We start from the raw sequence: 23,759 nt of genomic DNA, 5'->3' as shown, positions 1-23,759 counted from the left end.
TCACAGGCATATATTCTTTATCCTCTGCGAAGAATGACTAATATCACTGTGGCTGAGGAGCTGAGATGTCTTTGGATATCAGTATGCCTGTATTGTACTGCCACCTGGAGGCCAAGGCACACACAGCAGAAGGAGCAGAACAATGTCCACTGAATTGAAAAAATATGGCAAAGATTGTTCACTGCTTTACATTTAATTGTGATTTGATAAATTACACGATTATAGAGTGCTGTTTTTCATATCATAAACACATTACATTTTTGAAGGTGGGGGGCTGAAACAGATTAATGGCATTTCTATTCATTTCAATAGGAAATGATGATTTGAGATACTGTGATAGTGTTTTGAGTTACAAGCATGGGCACAGATCCTATCAAACTTATATCTCAAGGTCCCACTGTACTTATGACACTATTAAAACACAAGTCTAGACAAATTGGCCAAATATGGACTGGGTTTCCATCCAGGAGTGATCAATCAGAGAAAACGTCTTGTCTGAAGAAACTTAGTAAATTTCTAGACTTACTTTTTCCCCTGCCTGCCTGCCTCCTGTGTTTTTGCTGGTGGGAGTCGACAGGACTGATTTATCCAAAAAGTTAGCATTGTGACCTCTGTCAGGGAGCAATCCTCCAGAACGAATGTACACACGAACATACATATTTGGATCGAGCAAAGGTCTCAGGGTCGGCAAGTCGAGCTTTGCCCCCCAGTGTCCCCATTTCAAGTTGTTAATGGCAAAACATAAACAGGTAAAAACATTTACACGCACTATTCCATCATATCGCAGCGGTCACGTGAGAGCATTCCACTAGTGTATGTGAGTGAATCCTATTTCAGTTGCGTGTTTGTGGTAGTGTTTCAGTTATGAGAGCATTGCAGTATGTATACTCTATATGACAGCATTTCAATAGCGTCTGTGAGAGCGTTTCAAAAGTGCATGTGAGTGTAACATTTTTCAGAAATAAGTGTGAGAGCAGGTCTGTACAGTATTGTGTGTTTATGAGAGAGTAATCAAAAACTACATGTGAGTAAATAATGTTTCAGTTGTGAGGGTGAGAGGGTTTCAATATAGTGTACAGTATACTATATGGGAGTATTTCAGTAGTGCGTATGAGAGTGTTACAGTAATGTGTGAGAGTTTTCCAGTAGTGTGGTTGAGAGCATTTCATTAGTTTGCGAGAAAGTGTTTCAGCTGTGTATGAAAATGAGTCAGTATATCATTTGAGATCATGTCTGTAGGCACCATAAAGAGAATATTTCAGTAGTAGTGTGAGAGCATTTCAATCGTGTATATGTGTAAATGTTTCAATACTTTGTGTGACAGTATTTTAGTATATAATATCCAATGAGAATAATTAAGTCGTGTGTGAGAGTGTTTCAGTAGTGCATGTGAGTAAGGCTTCTCTGTATGTTTTTTCAGAGTATCTTACATGAGAGTGTTGTGTCAGTGGGTGAGAGTGAGTGCAAGAGTGTTTCAGTAGTGTGAGTGAGTGAATGAATGAATGAATGAATGAATGAACAATGAATGAGTTGAGAGTGTTTCAGTAGTGTGGCTGAGAACGTTTCAAATTGCAGTGTATATATAAACGAGATTGTTTACCGAAAAATACAAATGAAATGACATTCCACCTCCAGAATAAATGATATAAAATAAATCAATTTATCTGTGAGGTGGTTGAGGAAGTCGTGGTCAGGTGGCTGATGTTTACCACATGGAAGTGATAGCAAGGCAGGCAGGAGTGAAGAATGGACAATGCAAACACTCGGGAGCTCGGCTAAATCACATCATCTGGTGACAATTTTGTCAGCTATATGAGAGAGCTCTTGTTTCAGGCTCACTGTCAGGCGTTCATGTGAAAGAGTGTGTGAGTGCATGTGCAGGGAAGGTTATTTTGTGGGGCCATCAGGAACATAATTCTGCTGATCTATGCACTACTGAAACACTCTCATTTATATACCAATATGCTCTCATATAATAGTGCAGTAGACCCCATGAATATATTCAAAAATATAGAGAAAATGGAAAAATATTGAAAACATTTTTTAGGGAAAAAAACTCTGCAAATATTCAAATCTGCGGGTGCCAAATCGCACATATGCGGGGTTCCATTGTCTAGTGACATACTATCGGATGCAATTCTAAAAAAAAAAAAAATCACTCGCAGACATTCTGTAAGACTCTCACACCTACTATTGAAGATTACCAACTCACAATTAACAGACTACTGAAACGCTCTCACCCAATTACAGAAAAAATGGTTCACTCACACAGCACACTTCTAAAATGCTTTCATATCAAATATATTAAAACACTTTCACACAAAGTACTAAAAAAACAATCACACAATTTGAAACTCATTTAATGTACTAACATGCTGTCATGCAATATACTGAAATGCTCTCACACAAATTACAGAAATAAATTATCCACACTCACAAACACACATACACATAATCCTGAAAAACTCTCATATAATATACCGTATATGCTCTCATTAAATATATTAAAACCCAAACTACAAAGAAAGTTTGCTCACACACGACACTTCTGAAACACTCTTATATAATGTACTAAAATGCTCTCATTAATACAGTGAACTAAAACACTCTTACACTAACTACTAGAAAGAACTCACTCACACACTGACTACTGAAACTACTTATCTAATGTAGTGTGCTAAAACTCTCTCATAATATCCTGAAACACTCACACACATAGCTGTAAGATTTTTACTCACACGCTACTGCAGTGCTCTCACACATAAGAAAATGACTTATGGTACTCACATCTTACTGATGCACTTTCACGTGCACACACGACTGAAACACTCACATTGTGTACTACAATGCTCCTATGTAACACACTGAAACACTCTCACACACTCAAATGCTAAATTAACGATATTTACTCACAGTAGTGCTGAAAAGCTGTCAGATTGAACCGTAATGCTCACACACGCTACACTCAAATGCTGTTGCACACACTGCTGAAATTCTCTCCAACAAAGTACTGAGAAATTATTCACTCACTCGAACATTCTGAAATGTTATCATATAAAAATAAAATATGCGTTTCGATAGTGAATGTGAGAGATAATCCCTAAATAATATCTGTGCCGACAGCTCATAGGTTGTCTGTCACTCTGTCTGTTAACTTGTGGAGTGCAAGTGAGTATGCGACGCATACTGTATCTCCCCGGGATAATTGTATCATAAATTCGCAGGCGCTAAAAGACAGGCATGGCAGGAATTTACACTTCAACTGTCCTGTTCTCACAGGCCCCACTGTATTGTTTATATGTGTGTGTGGGGGGGAGTGGGGGTGCGTGCGTGTGTGCACGTGTGTGCGTGTGTGTATGGATCGCATTTGACGCTAATAATAGGCCAGTGTTGTTGATGGGCGCGGCAAAAAAAGGCTGGGAAAGAAAGATGCGAGGCAAAATTGTAAAAAGTCCTTGTACATTAAATTGATACCAAAAAAAGAAAAAATGCACAGAAAAATACTATAAAACCAAGGGGAGGTCAAATAAAAATGTGTCTTTATAATAATGTTCTATGTGCCCCCACTAGTCCAAACACGGCATTCAGATTGATATTGTGTTCGTGGAAAATGAATCAAGCAGAAAAACCCACCAGTTTTTTTATCCCCCCCAAAAATAAATTAAACCGACATCAAGTAGCACAAAACAAGTGCCGATCTTGATAGGGATGCACAGTAAATCCATAACTTTTTAACATGAATTTCCCATCTGTCTAACATGTGAACAGTTGTACAGCACTCGTGCAAACACGAAGCGAATCATTTATTTCAATGACTTTATTACAGTTAAATCTCTGCTGCTTTTTGTACATTCTGGTACAGCGTTATGACAGCAAGGTGTGACAGGACGTAATGATGAGGAGATAAGGAGTTCACAAAGTTTAGAGCAGCCCCTCCGCTGCCCCCGTGCCGTGAGAAGTTCCCTGTTCCCAGGCCCCGGTGTGTACGTTTGGGGGGCAATAACTCACCAGGTCCCCTTCACTTCCTCTTTCAGGCCTTGCGCTTTTTTATGATCCGCTCCTCAGCCACGCATCTGCCGTCCTCACCGCTGCTATTGGACGACGCGGGCGCTGGGGAGACGAGGACGAGGAGGAGGATGCAGCTGGGATGAGGTGGGAAGGGATGGGTACACCTTTAAAAATATTCAGTCTATACTGTATATACGAGGCAGTGTGTATTACGCCAAAATAATTATTTTGATCACGTATTCTTTTTTTTATTATTATTTTGCACCGACTGACGTCAAAACCAGTCAAGATAAAGGATCTTGATTTAACGATGCTCCTCATCCCCAATTTCTCCTGTATTTTCTTCTCTTACTGCATGCATCAAGTACTTGATAAGATATGCAGCAGAGCCCGCATTTTCAATGTAAATATGGCAGACGATCAGGTTAATCATGGCATCCAAAATAGTGATCATGATTAAAACATGCACAGCAGTGAATATAAGCGCAATGCAAGCATAGTGTATGACAGAGTGTATGTGTGTGTTGTAAAAAAATGAGACCAAAATTCATACCATTTATATGACGTATAAATTATAACTTTACAACTGGAATTTTTGAAAACAAATTTGAGCGGAGGTCTTTTGAGAGGATAGAAAAAAAAATCAACAACCTATATAATGTCCTTGCACAAGTGTGCACACCCTCCTATAATTGGGATGTGGCTGTGACTCTATAATCGCGTAATTGATTAAATCACATTCAAACTCATGTTAAACGGGAGTCAGAACATTCAAATAAAGAGTTCTAGTAGGTTTTTGCTCACTTTTTTTTTCCGCACAGAAGTCTGAAGGTTTTGGGTTTATGTTAGAGATGTAGTTAGGTACGGTAGGTAGATAGGTAGAATAAGTACATACAGAAGTGAGAGTATAGCTATAGTTATTTTGGGGAAGATACTGCAGATACTTGAGACAGGCAGGTAGAAAGATAGGTCCATCAATGGAGGTAAGTTGGGAGGTTTTGATGAATAGTATGAACTTTCAGTGTACTTTTTTTTTGCCTAGTCATTAACTTGAGGTTTTACTGTAAAGACAGTGAGAAATGACTTGATATGCAGATTTGTCTTTGACAGTCAGAGGTCACATTCAGGCTTTTGTACCTCCTGTTCAAGTCAGATTAAGTGTTTTTGTCTGTGTGTGTGCGCGCGTGTGTGCGTGCGTGTATGCATGGGGGCGGGTGGCCAGACTTGCTGTGGCACTTTCTAAGGAAATTTACACAAACACAAACGTCTCGCAGCCAGTGATGTCCCGGGCCAAAAATATTGTCATAATGATGCCTATATCAAATTATGAACTACAGCAACTACTTTTCAATTCAACCTTAATAGCTTGCCTGACATTATTAAATGGATGATGACTCCATTTACACAATGTCAAAATGTATAAATGAAAAACGATTTAAAAAATAATAATAAGAGTAACGAATGACTTTGGCGCCGCCGGTGCTTTGTGTGTGCGTTTGAAGGAGGCGTTGTGTGTTTAGTACGTGCGCCGTATTGCTGACCCCCTGATCGCACCAACTATTTTAATCCAATCAGCTTCCTTTTCACATGACTGTCACACTCTGGCCGTCGCCATGACGACGCCAGCGAAAGGAAGGAAAAAGAAGCCGAGAAAGGTCTGCCTTGTCCTGGCTCCAAATCACTGTGACATTTAAACACACACACATACACACACCCTATATGTTCCTTGACTGTCACTTTCTTGAGTTTTGTTAGCGCAACTGAAGTACAAGTGGTACCTTGATTTATGAGTTTAATTAGTTCCTTAACCAATCTTGTAACTCAATTTACTCATGTATAAAATCAATTTACCCCCAAAACAACTGTTTTATGTCTTAACAAATACATGTGTGTGTTAGGCCTAGTGAGTGACGCTTTTAATTTGAAAATTTTTTGAAAAAATTTAAATTGTTGGGCTTGTAATCTAAGGTAATCCTGTACTTCAAAATAGATCAATTTACTTGCTGGTGTTGGTCGACTTCCATTTCTTTCTCATTAAAAAATGTTCCGAAATGATGAAAAACGTACAATTGTCCAAAATGTATGGTTCTTGAGAATGGAAAACTCAAAATTGGAGTGCGTGTGCATGTGTCTGTGTGTGTTCCCTATATGATAAGGCAGGTGCCATCTTCTACCAACATTTCCAATCTAATCAGAATCATTCGCCTCCTGACTCCAATTATCTGACTCCGATGCTGTATGTTAGCCAATGTATGGCGTTTTGCATTGTTAGTTTATGGAAAATTAGAGTGCATATTAAAATGTCTACTCTGAAAACATTGGAGACAAAAACAGGCACATGCCTGTTGGTAAAACAGTAGTTTTACTAATAGATGGTGTTGTTGGCTGTGAGGGATTTGCGCAACCTAAAGGGAGGCCAGTTTCTGGCTGCTGCACTTGGCATCTCGCCCATGTATTACGAAAAAAAATTTGGATTAAAAAAAAAACAAAATCAATGTAAATGACAGCCCCTGGTAATTAAAATTGAAAACTAAAGGCGCGCCACTCTGAATTTGCATGTAAAAACCTATAATAATATATAGCCTAAAAATCTGTGATATAGGGCATGAACAATGAACCATGATCTAAAGGGGAGTTCCTGTATCGAAAGGATAGAGATACAGCATCACATTGCAAAATTCGATCCTGTATTAAATACAAAGGAGGAGTATTATCTTTTATATAATCAAAACCACGGCACAGTGAAACAAGATTGCACAGGCAGATAAACAGCACATAAGTGAGACCAAACATCAAAACTCACTTCCCCTCTGTGCAGAGGTGAAAAGTTGAGCCTGTGCCCTGTGGTTCTTTTCTCTTTTGTTTTTTTTTTGTTCACGACAACTCCCACTACCCCGTGGTAATTCTCACTTCCAAGCTGCTATGCATGTTGCTTCTTGCATGAACGTACTCGTGTTCACAAAGTTTTTATTTTTTTGTTGTTGTTGCTCTTGCACGAAACTGCTGACTGGAGTTTTGGTTTGATTTGATTTGATTCAACGCAACACTATTGTTTTCGCCACCACTTTTCCACTCACTATGTCCCCTTACTATCCAGTTAAACAGCAATGCAATGCTACCATCTACTGGACAATATGATGATGATGATGATGATTCTCGTGACCTTATCTACATATTATCCATCCATCCATTATCGATACCGCTCATCCTCACAAGGGTCGCGGGGCGTGCTGGAGCCTATCCCAGCTGTCTTCGGGACACCCGGAATTGGTTGCCAGCCAATCGCAGGGCACACAGAGACAAACATCCGCACTCACAATCACACCTAGGGGCAATTTAGAGAGTCCAATCAACTTACCATGCATGTTTTTGGAATGTGGGAGGAAACCGGAGTACCCGGAGAAAACCCACGCAGGCACGGGGAGAACATGCAAACTCCACACAGGGAGGCCGGAGCCGGGATCAAATCCACGACCTCTGAACTGTGAGGCGGGCGTGCTAACCAGTCGACCTCCGTGCCGCCTCATCTACATATTATGATTATTAAAAAAGTACAATAACGAAAATATTATATAGTAAGAATCAAGAGTCTTTCTTGACTTAAATATTTGTTTTCATTTTAAAATATGGCAGTCTTTCTGGATTTGCCTGAACATAAACCGACTACTAAGCTTGCTTTTGTTAACGTTTCACTTTACATAAATACTTTTCATAATATACGGCGTTTTTTTTTTACCTGACATATTTAACAGTCAATGAGTTATGGAAATAGTAACATTCATTATGTGCTTTGTTTATAAATACAACTATTACAATACTTGTAACATGTTTCAGTAACACCGACTTGGTTGTTTAAAATTGTATCTATCTATCTATCTATCTATCTACCTATCTACCTATCTATCTATCTATTTATCTATCTATCTATATATCTATCTATCTATCTATCTATCTATCTATCTATCTATCTATCTATCCATCCATCCATCCATCCATCCATCCATCCATCCATCCATCTATCTATCTATCTCGCTTCCTGCTTCTACGTGATTCCACCCAACAGGGCTTATGGGTAATGTTGTGAATTGGTTTGTTCGGTGTAGTCGCCGCACGACTGTATTCGGTTGGTTGTCGGTAGAGGTCGCCATTGTGACGTTTTCCAGGTCTACGGTGGCCGAGTGGGGCCTCCTAACGCAAATTGAGCTAACTTAGTTCCGCGCTGTGTGTTTGTGTGAGTGTGGCAGTGTCGGCGTTCTGTGCCGCCAAAGAGTAACCACACAACCAGACAAGGCTCTCGGACACTTTGTTGTCGGCGAGCGACGCGTTTGGACGTTTCAACTACACGACCACAAAATAATAAATTAAATATGACGAATGTTTAACAGCGACACTGGGACCTCAGCGAGTGGCACCCGTCCGGACTGACCGACTGAGCGGCTAACGAGACGACGGGGACGGTCTGTGATCGCCCACCGGTTGATCCACAAGTTGCATTTCCCAGGTAAGGCGACGCTTTTAAACACTGAATCCACCGTTGTTTGGGATAAAACTTTAACCGCAGCGTTTGAACCATTGACAGATTTTTATTCGAGGTGTTTATTGGAGTTTTTGTTGCGTTTATTGCTGGACAAGATGGTCTCCCCCCTTCTTTGTGTTTGTTCTCGGACATTGTTGTGCTAAGAGCATTAAGTTTCCGTCTGCACGATGACAACAGGTCTTTAAACGCAAGCCAAACGGTAATTCATTAGACTTTTATGATTTAAAAAAAATATTATAAAAATATAAAACAAGAGTTAGTTCCCAACGTTGAAGCGTTTTAAATAATGACCATGTGTATCTGTAATGTTAAAACTGCTTATAAAGAGATGGCAAAAGTACTCTGTACTCGAGTAGAAATATAGATACTTGTGTATGAAAAATACTGTTAGAAGTACGGATTGAACTCGTTTAAAAAAAATACAGACTGAAATGTACTCAAGTAAAAACAAAAAATGATTTTTTTATGATGCCGATACACCGAAGAGTCGTTTCGTATCTGGATTTCTGCTACGGTTTGATACTCGATGATTTAAAAAAAAATTGTTGATATAATATTTTTAAAATAGAAAATATTAATAAATATATGTATAATTAATTTAATCACGGCCCAACTGATTAATTGGCTGCCCGATTCAAACTTTTAAAGCAGGCAAAAATCCTCATTCTTTTTTTTTACTTTACACACCAACTCATTACAACACAAGACAAAGGTAATGACTTTCAAACATTCCCTCTGCCCAAAATTGACTGATTTCTGACAATTTTCCTTCCTGTTGTAATCAAATACTAAAGGCCAGAGTATTGTGAAACAGTCAAAATGTTCTAAAGGTATAAAAGATTTTATACCTTTTTAAACTATGCATTAAGGGATCAAAAAAGGTTGATTATATATATTTTTTAATTTATCTTATTAATCTCTTATCGGAATTTTATTCTGTCAAATGTCGGAATTTGCATCACCCTAAAAAAATCCATATCGAGCGGGCCCGAATATTAAGTTTTCCCTCCCTTGGTCGGATGAAATAGGAGGGTTTGTTTACTAATTGTGTCATCAGAGACAATGGGTGATTATCATCATTGTTTCTTTCCCTTCAAAGTGCCATGGATTCAGAGCAATATAAGGTAGATACACACTACATGGATGGCAGCAATGGCGGCGGCCACCATTGGCACGGCATGGCGAAAGCGGGAGACTTGGACTCCAGGGCACGAGATGGGGATGGCGGTGGCTGGAGGCTCCTGGAAGTGTCGCTTTCCGGAGGTGCGCCATGGGGGTTTACGCTCCGTGGTGGGCTGGAGCATCGCGAGCCCCTGCTCATCACCAAGGTAAGCCAGTCCAGAACTTGGATCATTTAACGCAGACATTATATAGAAAATTGACTTTTTAATTGCTTATGAAGAGATACAGTGGTACGTTGACTTGCATTTTAAATTCTGGTCTGTGACCAGGCTCAATTTACTTGTACAGTAAAAATCGGTGAATATTTGATGCCCACCTAAAAAGTTTGAATATTCCTTTTTTTTTTTCTATTAGACAAGGCTATGTCCTGACTGAATGAAGCGCCTCCCCTCACTTCAACGTAGTTGCTTGGCACCAAGATGGTGCCAAAGCAACATATTGACACTAGAGACGTGGCTTTGGCCTGAGCACAAAAACAGTGAATCTGTGAGGCTCTCAGTGAACAATAGTAAAAATAATCAAAACAATGAGATTGCTTCCCCCTAAAATCCACGAATAAGCATATTCGTGAATGCTGAACCATGAGTACCTACCTGTAAGTGTTTGTTGTATAGCAAATCAGTTTTACCCATCAGACTTAATTGAAGTGCCATTAATCCCTGCTAGCACTCCAAATAAACAACCACAATGTCTTTTTTTCTCTCTTTTCTTTCTTTCTTTCTTTCTTTCTTGTGTCCACTGCAGTGGCTCATTTGCACGCGGCATGACCGGACCCTTAAAATGGGCAAAATTTCGGCCAGTTTAACCAAAAACTCTGTATTGTTCATGTGTGTATCATGCTGAATCATAGGTGCCGTAGTGTCGTCAGCGTTGTTTCCTCTTGCCAGCGTCCTTTGATAATTGCCGACAAACACTGAATGACAGGAAATATAAAAAAATAGAAAATAAAATAGAGCAGAACTTATTTTCCTGTAACTCATAAAACTTTAATGTGCACTCTATGTGGGCTGCAGGTGTAAGCCACTAAATACACTGCAGCCTTTCCCTGAAGTTGCTCAATTCACAATTAGTTTTTCGTGTTTTTCTATTTCTTTTTTGTATTATACTAAATCCAAAAAGGAAGAAGGTGTGTGTTGCCCTTTCCTACAAAATAGACAAACTATTATTTTGCACTTTCCTAAAAAGATGACAAACGGTTGATGATGCTGATGACCGAGTAGAAAATCTAGCTAGCTTGCTAGTTTAGCATGCGGCATCCGCCTCAACAAGGATTTAATATTTACAGCACCAAAATGCGCAATAACTGACCAAGATTCTACCATTGGCCACAATGCAATGCCGGCGTCTAGTGAAGGTAAGCCGTTTTAAACTAAAAAAGAAAAACGTTTCCGTAGTTGTAAGCGGAAGCTTCGAGTCCTATCAGAAATCGTTTGCTGATGTTAACACGATTAGGGAACGCAGATTTTGGGTGAGAGTCAGTGGTCAGCTGTTCTTGGTATCGTTTTTTATACAAATAAGTGAACTAAATATCCCCCCATAAAATTACACATAAAGTCCAGTGTTTTTTTTTCCTTCATGATGCATTTTTTGGGGGGGACTGGAGCGATTTATAGTTTGGACTAGAGCGACCTATAGTCAGAAAAATACGGTCGGGCCCTCGTACTTTCCTAAAAAGAAGATAAACTCTTTGGCATTGCATTGTCCTAAAAAAGACAAACTGTTGATGTTGCACTTTTCAAAAAGAAAATATTTAATCTTCTGTGTATTACTAAATATTAATTGTTGAATGTTTGTGGGATTAATTTATTTCAGAATCTTTCATTTGTTGGAGAATTCACTGCTAGCGTTGTGCATTTTTGAAATACTTTATTTCGTTTTAAATGTCTTTAAATGTGTACCCGTTTACACAAAAACCCTAAATGCCAAAATACAGTACCTACCCAACCATGTTTTTTAAGATGGACTGTTACCCCCCACTTACATTACTTCCCTTTCAATTCTCACACAACAATGCCATAGATGGAACGTGATGAGCAGTACTATGGTGCATGTCGATACAATGCAGACTGCAGGCAGTTCCTGTCTTAGTGCGATCTGTGCTGCCTGTGTAATCATTTACCACGCGAGGCCTCGCTGGACGCTTAATTCCCGGTGCTAAAACACCATCACCTGTTTGAGTTGTGCCTGTTGCTTCGGCATCGACCCAAAACAGGTCCAAAGTTCAAGCCCAGCGGGGTGGCTGCGGGACTTTCGTGTAGGTTTCTTAACTTGATGCCCCCGCCATAATGTTAAAAAGGACGCCTTTTGAGGACTTAATATGTCACTGTATAAAATGAACAGTGAAGACGTTTGATGTCGACACCATTTTGCTGTTAATATTTCATGACCACATGGATACTGGAGGCAGCAGCCAAAGGGGACCTGGTGAGATTTTAACCATTTCAGTGCAGTGATCATTTTTTTTATATACAGTGGTGCCTTGAAATACGAGTGAAATATGGCAAAAACTGTTAAATTACTGGACTTGTTTTATGAAGTAAACTATGATAAAGTGTTCTTCTTATTACAAGATATGTTACAAATATTTTACTTTTTTAGGGGAGAGGCTAGAACGCACTAATCACATTTCACACTAATCACACTAATTAGATTTCTTTTCTCACTTTTAGTCATTTATTGAACAGGGCAAGCGACCAAACACCCAAATACAAACTGAAAACACTCACAAGGAATAGCGAGTAAGCGTAAATCTCCTGACATCACTCACATGACTCGGAAGATCTGCTACATTGTCTACTTGGCCGTATTGTGCTAGGCAGTCAGGACGTTGATTACACATTGCTGTGCTGCAAGAAGGTAGCTCGTGCTACCAGGGGTAAGATGATGTCAGATACCAGATCTCTTCATTAGATAAAGAGGCAAGTGTATCTGTTTTTAGTGTAGGGGGAAAAGTGGATCGATAAAAGAATGTATTATATAGAGCTCCAAAGCTGTAATTTCTTCCATAACGTATTTTCTTTTATACGTCAGTTTCATTGGGTTCTGTTTAACGACATTGTAGTCTGCTCTTCTGCACAGTTTTACCCATTTTACCTGTGTGTAAAAATGTCATATTTCATCCCAGGTTTGATGTTTTTAGATAGACATCTGTCTAACATACATGCAAATCAGTCAAACTTGACATTCCCCTGTTCTACAATGCATTGCTTGTAGATAAGTACCCCACAGCTATGTACTGGGCCCCATCATTTTGACATAAAAAGCTTACTTTTTCATAATTTATACAAAGGAATTCAAAGTAAAATCCTATTATGTATGTCTATGAAGATGTATGTACAAAAATGTATGCACAATGGCCCACAATGTGAGAAGCGGTTTCGGGGGGGGATCGGTTTCCTGGATCTAATTAAAATTCTTAACATTCCTGTCATGACTCAGGTAATGCGCGAGGTCTTGGCGGCCTTAAAAGTCCTCACTCAGGATAAACTTAAATAATCCCACTTTACACGACACAGCTGGCTACGCCTCCCTGTGCATACGTTTGCGCTTTGCGGGACGACATAATGTTGTAACGCAGCCTCTCTCTTATCACACGCTGCAATAAATCAAGTACACTTAAAACATGTTGGATTGATTATAGGATCCTTTTGTATGGGGGCTTTGTGGGATTACAAAAACGAATGTGGCCCATCTTAGATTATTTTTCGGGTTTGGCAGATTTCAGCGATTTAAGAAATATTTTATTCCAAGCCTTGTACACCGCAAGACGCTGTGAAAATCTGGTACATGGCACGCAAACGTTCAGTCAAATAGGAGATATGGCAGCGGTGGAGCGGTTTGGGACTTTCACTGCACTGCATCTATAAAGATTTCATATCATGGGAGGAGTGAATATGCAGAGGTGGCCATTCCATCAGTCCGTCACTGACAGACCCCCGTTTTGCTGATATTTGACGAATGAAGGGACACCTTTTAAAAAAAGATGGACTGACGAATGATGGAAGGAGGTTTTCATCCATCGGCGCAATTGTCATCCGTCCCTGGCGGACTTCCGTTTTTACTGACGTTTTCTAAGGGGGGACCGACTGATGGACCAACGAAATTCTGAGGGTCTTAACTGACGGGCGGACAGACGGACTGATGATTACACTACAGTTCATCACGACAAATGACGGATGACGACTGATGGACCAGCAAAATTTAGTAAAATGCCCACCGCTCTAAATATGCTACGTTCGCCTTCAAAATCCATTAAATATTCTTTGTATTTTATTATCTTTGTGACTAGATTTAAAGAAAGAAGGACATAGATTCTTTTCATAATTTAAGTGTAGCCTTTGCAATTTGAAAATTGCATTCTACTACATTGCGATGTTGATTTGAATTTGATTAGTTGTTCCTTAGCACCTGTTCTCACTGTCTTGCTGTCAAGAAATAGGAGACTTTTGTCAACATCACGTTGAGAAAGTGTGCTTGCTTCAAGCTGTTTATTTTGATTACTCCAAGTCTACTGTAAAACTGACCCCACCTCTTACCGAATGCCAACATGGACAGACTCCACAGCTCACCTGTGACTCCAATGGTAATGAGGACAAGCTCTATAAAACAAAAACAGGGCGGTGGAGTGGTCTGTTTGGTTACTGGCGGCCTGTGAAACATCATTCAAACTAAGACGCAACCACACGTGAGGTTTTGATGACAGGACGCCTTGTCAGCAGAAAGTCCGCATTCCTTCCTCTCGTCCCCACGCCACATCCTTCCCCTCGCGTCCCCCCCGAGAGGCTGTTTTCACGGTCGTCCAGGATAGCTGCGCATTGACTGATTGGAGCCCGGAGGAAGAGCGTCAACAAAGGGCGTGCGATGTGGCTAGCGCTGATTAGGCGAGCCCGGCGCAAACTGTTTAGAAAAGGAGCTATAAATCTCCTGGAGAGTCAGAGCCTTTATTTTTGTTTGTCTGGCTCGTCGCTCGTACTGTTAGCCACATTCTTTATGAATTTACGTGGTTGGAAGTAATGAAAGCCAAACCGTTGTGCAGCCTAAAGGGTGATGAGCTTTTTTTTTTTTTTTCTAATAACACATCGTTCTTTGTCCAGGTATAGGAATGTGTTTTACTACCGACGGTTACACGTACATAAACCCGTGTAAACCGTTTAAAGGACATACTAATTAGAGGTTTTCAGAATGGCGACCGAGGGCAGTGATTAAACTGCACTCAAACGGCCCTAACTCTCGGTGCTGTGAAAACACTTTGGCGGGATATTTTTTAAAAAAGCTCCCAAAGTGCCCTTAAAACGGGCTCTCGCAGCCCCTTTTTCACACTCGACCCTCAACTTTAATATGATTTAGTGTCGCCTATTAATTCCCGGACAATGATTCTAGTATGCCAAGAGATCAGGTGTGCCACATGACATTTTATTTAATTGGTCGTATAATAACTTCAAATAATGTATCTTTGTTCATCTAGCTGTGACAGTGACATACAGTGAACAATTACCGTAAATGCTATTCCGCTAGAGAAGACCACAAGTACAATTAACCTGTGTTTACACTTAGTGCCATTCATACAACACAATAATTGCGTTGTGTTCAACAAACTAGGCCCACATTTCACACTGAGTTCAGTAAACTGAGATGAGATCAGGGATTTGAACTTTACTGACCAATCGTGATAACGCCATTGTATCTGCCTCAGTGTGAAAATGGCATCAAGTACACCCGACCAAGGTTAACCAGCTACTTGCTAGTTATAAAAATAAAAAATTACACACAGTTGCTAATCCTCCCCGCTTTTACTGCCTCATGGGACCTACTGGGGAGATTTTTGGTACAAAGCTAACTTGCTCCAAATGAGTTCTAGCTGGCTAGCTATCGTGGCTATACACTGTCCTACCACGGCACCTTTAGTCACTAAGCCTCCCCTCCATGTCAGCGAATATGCTACCCTTCTGACAATTATTGTTATCACTACAAGGCGGATGAGGAGTAGCTGCATACGACACAGCGAGCAGGAAGATTTAATGTTCAATAGCTTCAAGTGGATTTACGATGCTAAACAACCCTAAATCTGCATGGGTAAAGCTTTATTACCCTCTGAAGAAACAAGCTTTTGTGGATGCTGGTTCCAGTGAAACCCTCGGGATATACTTTGCCTGTCAGTGCCTCAACTCCAGGAGTTTGGTGTTATTATCAGTGGTGCCATTAACAGAACCTGGTTTGAGAAAATGACCTAGCATAGCATAAACTGTACTATGCGTTGGACAGACGTGACGCTCCTTGAATTGGCACTGAACTGTAGTTGGGGAAAGAAAAACTTTGTACTGCTATGCTTAAGCTGTCCAATGCTGATGGCCTCACGTCTGTCCGAGTGATACCTGAAATGAAATAGAAAAATGCCGGTGTATAGTGACTTTGGTGACACAAGAGGCCCCCCTAAAAGGTGATTCAGTCTTCGGAAGAATAACAGTGAGCAAAGCAATTCAAACATCTGAGTGAAGTTTCGTGAAAAGCGATGTGACAGAAAATAGGTGACCGGTTTAAGAAGACAAGTGCCCTTCCGTCAAAGCAACAAGCTTTAAGACCTTTTGTCCAGTTCTAATAAAACATCCACGCAAATGTTGTACTTGTACGAGTTGTATTCTGCTGCGACCAAGCTCAATCAACTGGTATAATCACATCAATTTTCCTCGTTGAAACGAAATGCCAGCAAGTGTCAAGGCCACGAGAAGAAGGCCTTGTTGGCACCGACTTCCGCCCACTGCTCAAAAGCAGCTGAAGAGTCCCCAGTTTTTACGTTAACACTTACTGTTCAGCTGGTTTGCGAAATCTCCAAACCCTGAAAGACAGCAGAAAGCCACAATTACGGTCCTAAAACTCTGAGAGTTGCAGAGTAGCCTGCTTTGATCGGGCAACCGCTGCGTTTGGACTTGTCAAAGAGTGTTTATTTTATGTTTTAGTACCACAGTTAAATATATCCAAAGCGCTGTTTTGCAGTTGGCAGCTCCTGATCCAGCGAGAATGCATCAGCCATCGATTCAGGCTCTTCCACAGAATACATGACCATATCAGGCCCAGGTCGGGAACCCGGCCAGCCTCCATAAAACCCCCCTGTAACCTTGTCTCGTAGTGGAATGAGGAAGGAATGATGAAAAGAAGCTAAGATGGTTGGTCGTTATCCGGGCTCTCTCGCGTTGAGGATAAAGACTACGTAATGTTCCTTAAATGTACACATGCCTGCATCGTTGAGTCATCCGCAACCTCACTGCAGGTTCACTGATAATCGGCTGCAGATCCTGATGTGTTAATGAGTAGAGCAGTGGTGGGAAATAATGTAATGTATAAAGGACTTCTACTTAAGTAGAGCGTGAGAATACTTTTACCACCTCTGCTGACGAGGCCTTGTTTTCTTGTGAAGACAGCTTCGACCGGACTCCTGTCAGTTTAATATCACCACCAGCCGACCTTCTGTCCGATAGCCGGCTTCTCCCAGGTGTCTGCCATCACAGACACAACCAGTGTTTGACAGCCATGAAGACGCGCAGTTGACCCGCTCCTGGCATCCATTTCTTTTTGGTTGGACGTTATTTTAACATTAAACACATGTACCACAGGGCACGCATATGGTATCTGAGGCCTTCAGTCGGGACTTACTCGGCTTAATCCACCACCATTACGTCACAATTATAGAAGACTTTATGCCGTACAAAAACACAATACAACAGTTTACAACTGGGTCACATAAATCATCTGGAGCGGTTCGAAATAAATTCTTAGACATGACAAAAAATGTAAATAAAGTACCGAATATCATTCCCCTCAGAGATGCTGAATATGAAATGTATTCATGTGTACAGACGTGTTTTGCTAGTCAAACAGATTTGCTCTAACGAATTTGAAATCTGAGATGTTAGAGTAAAAGTCCCATTGCTAGCGTACTTCAATTTACATGGGCCAGAACTACTAATTACGAAACCCAGATTAGATTAGCAACACATACTGTACACTATTATATATATTTTACTTTGTACAAAACAGATTGGGGACCGTGGCGCTGTGGTAAAAAAAGTACTTCGATTATTCAACTGAAACTCCACTTTCATCACATTATAGTCGACAACAAAAAAATCTTGTACAAATATTGCACTCTGTACTTTAATATTTGTTTTTCAGACAACTTTTTACTTTTACTCCCTAAAGGGTTGGGTGAGTACCGTTACACGGCGTATTTTAAAGTATCGAGTATCATGATCACTGGCGCCATCTTGTGGCCGTTTTACTATCAGGAAGTAAAAAACATGCATGACGGACTGAAAATGTTTCTAAGTGAGCTGCATCCATGTCAATCCTACTTCAGTCTATCCTCTGTTGCTACCAAAATGTATATGTTTATCTGCTAACTCAATTTGGGTGATATGACTTTCTCCATTTACGGTATTCCATGCAGATATTGTAATTAATTGACACATTTAACTGCTTTCATCAACTGAGAAAAATAGAAAGCTGTTATTGTTCAGTGCATAAAAAAGGTTTATTTTCCCTGTTGAATGCAGTACAGGCAACATAGCGCTTTTTTAGTAAAGGCTGAAATCTAATTGGACAAAAACAATCAAACATCCACATAGACATACTGAAAGCAGTGTAGCCAAGAAAAATGCGAAAAAAATGAAGAGAATAGACTCTAGGAAATAAATTTCTTTTAGTTTTTGATCGTCAAGATAAAAAATGGAAAACTTATTTTTTGGGACCCACCATGTGCACGCAGGGGTCCATGTTGAATGCTGTGCTGTGATTGTGTGCAGGTGGAGGAGGCCAGCAAGGCGGCAGCTGTAGGCCTGCAGGCGGGAGATGAGCTTGTCAACATTAACGAGATTCCCCTGAGCGGCTTCAGGCAGGAGGCAATCTGCTTGGTGAAAGGCTCCCACCGGACGCTCAGTCTCATGGTGAAAAGGTAAGGGGGTCGCCGCGGCAACAACTCCAGACAACAAACCCGAAGTGATGGAAAGAGGACCTCCCTGTAGCATGCACGCTGCGGGATTTCCCGCCATCACCGCCGTCACGTTTCTCGCGAACCGGATGATCCTGTTTGGTAGGGTTGCGCTGAGGTTGCGCTTTTGTGACGTGGCTTTCCGCCCCTGTCAAGGAAGACAGGTTGTGGGTGACATCATAGCCTAAACACACACACACGCAGCTTTTGGACTTGACTCAACTGTGATGTGTTAGCCAGTGGTGGGAAGTAATTAAGTACAAATACTTTGCTTTGTTACTGTTCATAGGTCATTTTCATATATGATATTTTGATTTATTTTTTATTTTGCACAAGCAAGGTTTTGGGCCTCTGCTAAAAATGGATGATGTCATCACTTCATCTACTTTGACCCGATTTTCCTTGCATTATAGTCAACTACTGAAAAGTCATTCAACCTCTTGTCCAAATATTGCACAGTCAGTGCTTCGGTATTCATTTTTCAGACAACTTTTTACTTTTACTCGCGACATTTGAACACTGTACTTGGTCATAACAGGCGGGCTACTTTTTTCCCACCTCCACTGTTGACGGCATGATGGGAAAAAAAGACATGATTTTTTTTCTAATCAGTATGAGGACTATAAAAGTTAGTAAAAGAAAAACTATTTTCTGGGTTGACATGTTTTATGTTATCTGAGTATTATATTGTTCACAGCAAAATGGATTCTTTCTACTTAAAGCGAAAGTCAACCCAAACATATTTTTCATATGTTCCCAGCAGGCCCACGAGTTAAAACATGGCATTCTGATTAATTTTGCATTTGTGGAATATAAATTAAGCGGCAAAATGCACTGGTTATTAGCAATCTCTGGGGGGCGGGCATTTTGTCTTCTGTCACCTGAAAATGACATCACAACTGCTCACAACGACCAATCACGGCTGGGCAGTTGTGATGTCATTTTCAGTCGACAGAAGACAAAATGGCCGCCCCCAGAGATGGCTAAAAACGAGTGAATTAACACTTATTCCACAACGCAATATTTATCAGAACGCCCTGTTTCAACTAGTGGGCTCGCATAGAACATATTCTTGAAAAAAAAAAAAAAAAGGTTTGTGTTGACTTCCGCTTTACCTGGGAAATCAACCCAAACACATTTTTTCAAGAATATATTCCCAGCAGGCCCACTAGTTGAAACATGGAATTCTGATAAATATTGTGGAATATGAGTTAATTAGCGAATTCCAGCCATTTTTATCCATCTCAGGGGGCGGCCATTTTGCCACTTGCTGTCGACTGAAAATGATATCACATTTGCTCAGGTAATGACCACGCCTCACCTGTTTTCTGGGTTTGGTAATGTGATGTTTTCAAGCTGAGCCCGTAGGCTTCGTGGTGTCATTTTAGGTCGACAGCAAGTGCCAAAATGGCCAACCCCTGAGATGGATAAAAGAGGGTGGATTTGCTTCTTAATTCATATTCCACAAAGAACACATTGTCAAGAAAATGTTTGACTTCTCTTCATTTCAGAGTCTGTAGTTTTTTAATACTTAGGTACAGTAGTTGAAATCAGTGCTACATCTTTTGCCACTCTTTTGTTTTTTGTTTCCACAAGTGACTGAGTGCTTTTGCCACCTTTGTGCGTCACCACTTCACCTCTACGCTCCCTGACATTGTAAATATCTCTGTGGCATTCTCGCGGCCTTCATATCTTCTTTAAACTGATGAATCATCCGTCAGCTCCTTCCGAAAAACGGCCCATGTGTGCTCAACAATGGCGACTTTGTCTACCCGTCAGTGTCTGCTTGTCTTTCTGCGTTGGCTCATATCATATCGGAACGTAAGAGGCCTGCCGTGTAAGGAAGACCACTCGCTGTTGGTCTCACTACAAGCAAGCGGCTTTCAGGGGCAACAGAATGTAGCTCAATGCAACGGTTCAAATGTAATTTCTTTTTAACAAAAATGCTCAAGTAAATGTAAAAGGTGTGTTGCATTGAGATACTCTTGACAAGATCAATTCATCCAGAAAGTTACTTTTAAAGTCATGTGTTACTTTCGACTTTTACAAGAAGGATGTAGCCTGAGTGTCTAGGGAGGAACTATAACAGCAACCGATGAATACCTGTTTTTTTTGTCTTCCTTTTTTAAATAGTGATACCTTCATCCAGTAATTCCCAACCAGGGTGCCGTGAGAGATGATCTGAATTTTTTTAATTTTTGACAAAATAGTGTACATTGAACCTCTGCGGTTGAGCATTTGTGGATTTATATATATATATATATTCGCTGATAAACGCAACTGTGTATTGTTTGTGCTCTTTTGTCTTGTCTTTTTAGAAAAGTCTACAATCAATAGTTTGTCTTGTGTTTAGGAAACATTTCAGACGAGTGCAGTTTCAATAATCAGAATTGTTGGGCTATAATTTCTGTTTCAAATTAGTTCGAGTTTCACGTACTACCGAAATGTCGCTAGTCATGACATCCTCTTGCCTGAGGTTGAGCTGCACTGTGTTTGTTTACGTAGCAGAAGTGTAACTAGAGCGAGGCAGTTACACTAGTATGTTCTGAGTCGGTGCTCGTTCTAACTCTGTCCCACACCTGTAATTTTCAAATGAAAACTTTTGTGGAGGTGACTTGTCCCATACCGGCTGCTGCACATTTGCGATCAATACCGTCCTTGTGAAACAATGTGTGGTTGTTGTTGGAACACATCGCAGCGGGAGGCATTCAGTGCGCATCTGCTTATTGTCGCCTTTGCCACGCTAAATGAAGAAAGATGTTTCCTGCAGACACGATCCCATTGTTCTTATTGTGTTGTCGACAGCCTCCAAGCCCACTGGGACCGTCAGCTTCCTTCCTGCTCTTCGTCCACATTCAAGAGTTGACTTTATCTGCCTCGGCGAGTCTGCCCAAGGTTATCCAGACAAGTTAGTCGGTGGGGGTGGCCGCGACTCCATATTTACTATTTGGCACTGTTTGAGGGACGCCGCAGTCATACCTAAAGGGGGTTTGTTTCTGAAATACTTGTAGTATAGACACTATACACTGAAAATAACTTTTGAGAAATGTATTATTGTGGCCAATGTTTTAGGGCTGCAATGAAAAAGTAGGTAGTGTAATTATGTTTGTATACATTAAACAAAATGGTATCTTATGTGTTCATTTACTGTAATAGTTATTCAGCATTATTTACAGAAATATATGACATTCCTTTAAATCCAAATTATTGAAGAAATACAGTTCTGATGCTATTGCTTAGTCTACCTAATGCTACAGAACGGACGCAGTCGTTTACAGGTTTTAAAAAAGTCCTTTCTATTCACAAAGACAAATTTAAAATGAAAACAAATATACCTAACTAAATGACATGAATCGGTTCATAATATTTATTGAACACATTTGAAAATACAAACAAGGAAGAGAAAACACTGTTTTTGTCCGGTTTTTTTTTCCTGCCATGATCGGAAGATCCCGTATAGCAAATATGGAGTGATATTCGTTTGCAAACAGTTTCAAAGTCCGTCCTTACTTAGCATCACTGTTCTTGTTATCTCGGCGATCATGTTGAACAGGAAGCTGTCAGAACCTGCTCCAGGTTCAGGTGCGGCCTCCTTACAAACAGCAGCGAGTAATCGGCGTGCAGTGATGAAAATGGGATTGTTGGTGAAGTGCCATTCCAGAGAGCCACACACGTTTTCAAATACAAAGGTGCGGTTTGCATTTCAGCATCTGCGCAACATGCCCCGACATGGCAAATCGCCGCTTTATGCGGGAGTGTCACTTGAATTAAGGGGACAATTTAGCAGCTTCGAATCTGCTTAAAGGAACGTCTACGTATAATTGTAACTATTATTATTACTAATATCCACATTTTATCCAATCCCTGGAGCGGCCACAGAAATGTTTTTAAATTCAGCCTCCGAAAGCCACTTTCACTCAGCAATAGAAAATTTGGTTGGCTTGTCTATCTTGAGTAGACCCACAAAAAAAAAAGGACACAGGAAGTCTGCCGTTTTGCTTTGAAGTGGCCATTTTACGCATTTCCTGGAGTGCTTCAAAGATCAACTTGCCCTCATCCCTAAATTTTGAAAATTCAGCCCCCCAAGTCAGTTTAATTTAACATTTGGTAGGCATGTCTATCATGAGTAGACCCACAAAAAGGTCCCTTGAAGCCTAGTCAAAAAAATGTACACAAAGTCTGCAAATTTGGTTTCAAGTCGCAATTTTATGGTAATCGTAGCCTTTTCTAGGGTTACTTCAAAGATGAACTTGTCCTATAGAATTTGTCCAATTGCAGCTATTTTTGAACAACATTCCAGGTCATTGAGTGTGGGCAGAACATGACAACAGACCTTGATGACTCACCATAAAACAGGAAATTCTTATAGCTCCTTGATTTTGAAATCTCAACCCTGAAACCAGTTTAACTCAGGAATGTGAAATTTCATTTTGCCTGCCTATCATAAGTAGGCCCAAAAAAGTTTCATGAGGTCATGCCCTAAAAGACACCAGAAAGTTACCATTTTAGTTTGATGTGGCAATTTTGGGTCCTTCAAAGATAACTTGTCTTTTAAGTCCTCAATTTAGAAAATTCAGCCCCTGAAGCTAGTTTTACTTAGCAACATGAAATTTGGTAGGCATGTCGATCATGAGTAGGTCCACAAAAAAGTCTCAAGAGGCAATGTCCAAAATTACACAATAAATGGGCCATTTTGGTTTGGACCATTTCTTTAGGGTCTTCAAAGACAAAATTGTCCTAACTCCACAAATTTTAAAACTCACAACCCACAGCCAGTATCACTCAGCAACAGGAGATTTGACCAGCCTGCCTATCCTTAGTAGACCCTCAAAAGGTCTCATGAAGCAATGCTGAAGAGTTTGCAAGTTTTATTGAAGCATCCATTTTTGGGTCATTTTGCCCATTTTCAGGAATCCTTGAAGTTGAACTTGACTGTTCTCGATTTCTATTGATGCGCTCCACTGCCCCTCCAAGGCTCAAAAGTGTAACTGATTCAGGTGTGTGAAGTTTACACTGGCCTTCATATCTGTTTCCTTCTTCAGTTCAGTGGAT

At 40.4% G+C, this 23,759-nt stretch overlaps 1 protein-coding gene across 3 annotated transcripts in view; it reads left to right on the top strand.

Moving 5' to 3' along the window:
* shroom2a (shroom family member 2a) overlaps nt 1-23,759 on the top strand; it is a 50,851-nt gene that overhangs the window by 4,590 nt on the left and 22,502 nt on the right. Inside the window, exons 3-6 of one of the 3 annotated variants that reach the window (XM_086047882.1) lie at nt 4,035-4,152; nt 8,394-8,509; nt 9,645-9,873; nt 18,523-18,671. In XM_086047882.1, the coding sequence (XP_085904008.1) occupies nt 9,649-9,873; nt 18,523-18,671 (374 nt within the window). In that variant the 5' untranslated portion in view covers nt 4,035-4,152; nt 8,394-8,509; nt 9,645-9,648. Of the gene's footprint in view, nt 1-4,034; nt 4,153-8,221; nt 8,510-9,644; nt 9,874-11,974; nt 12,152-18,522; nt 18,672-23,759 lie in introns of those variants that run through there. The other 2 variants (XM_086047884.1, XM_086047883.1) reach the window with 2 other exon arrangements.

This window comes from Filicampus tigris, chromosome 12 (genome assembly GCF_054856515.1).
Source record: "Filicampus tigris isolate MCC_2025a chromosome 12, RoL_Ftig_1.0, whole genome shotgun sequence".
In the NCBI taxonomy this organism is placed as follows: domain Eukaryota; kingdom Metazoa; phylum Chordata; class Actinopteri; order Syngnathiformes; family Syngnathidae; genus Filicampus; species Filicampus tigris.
The sequence above is the reverse complement of the archived record's forward strand: the minus strand, read 5'-3'. Positions and strand labels throughout refer to the sequence as shown.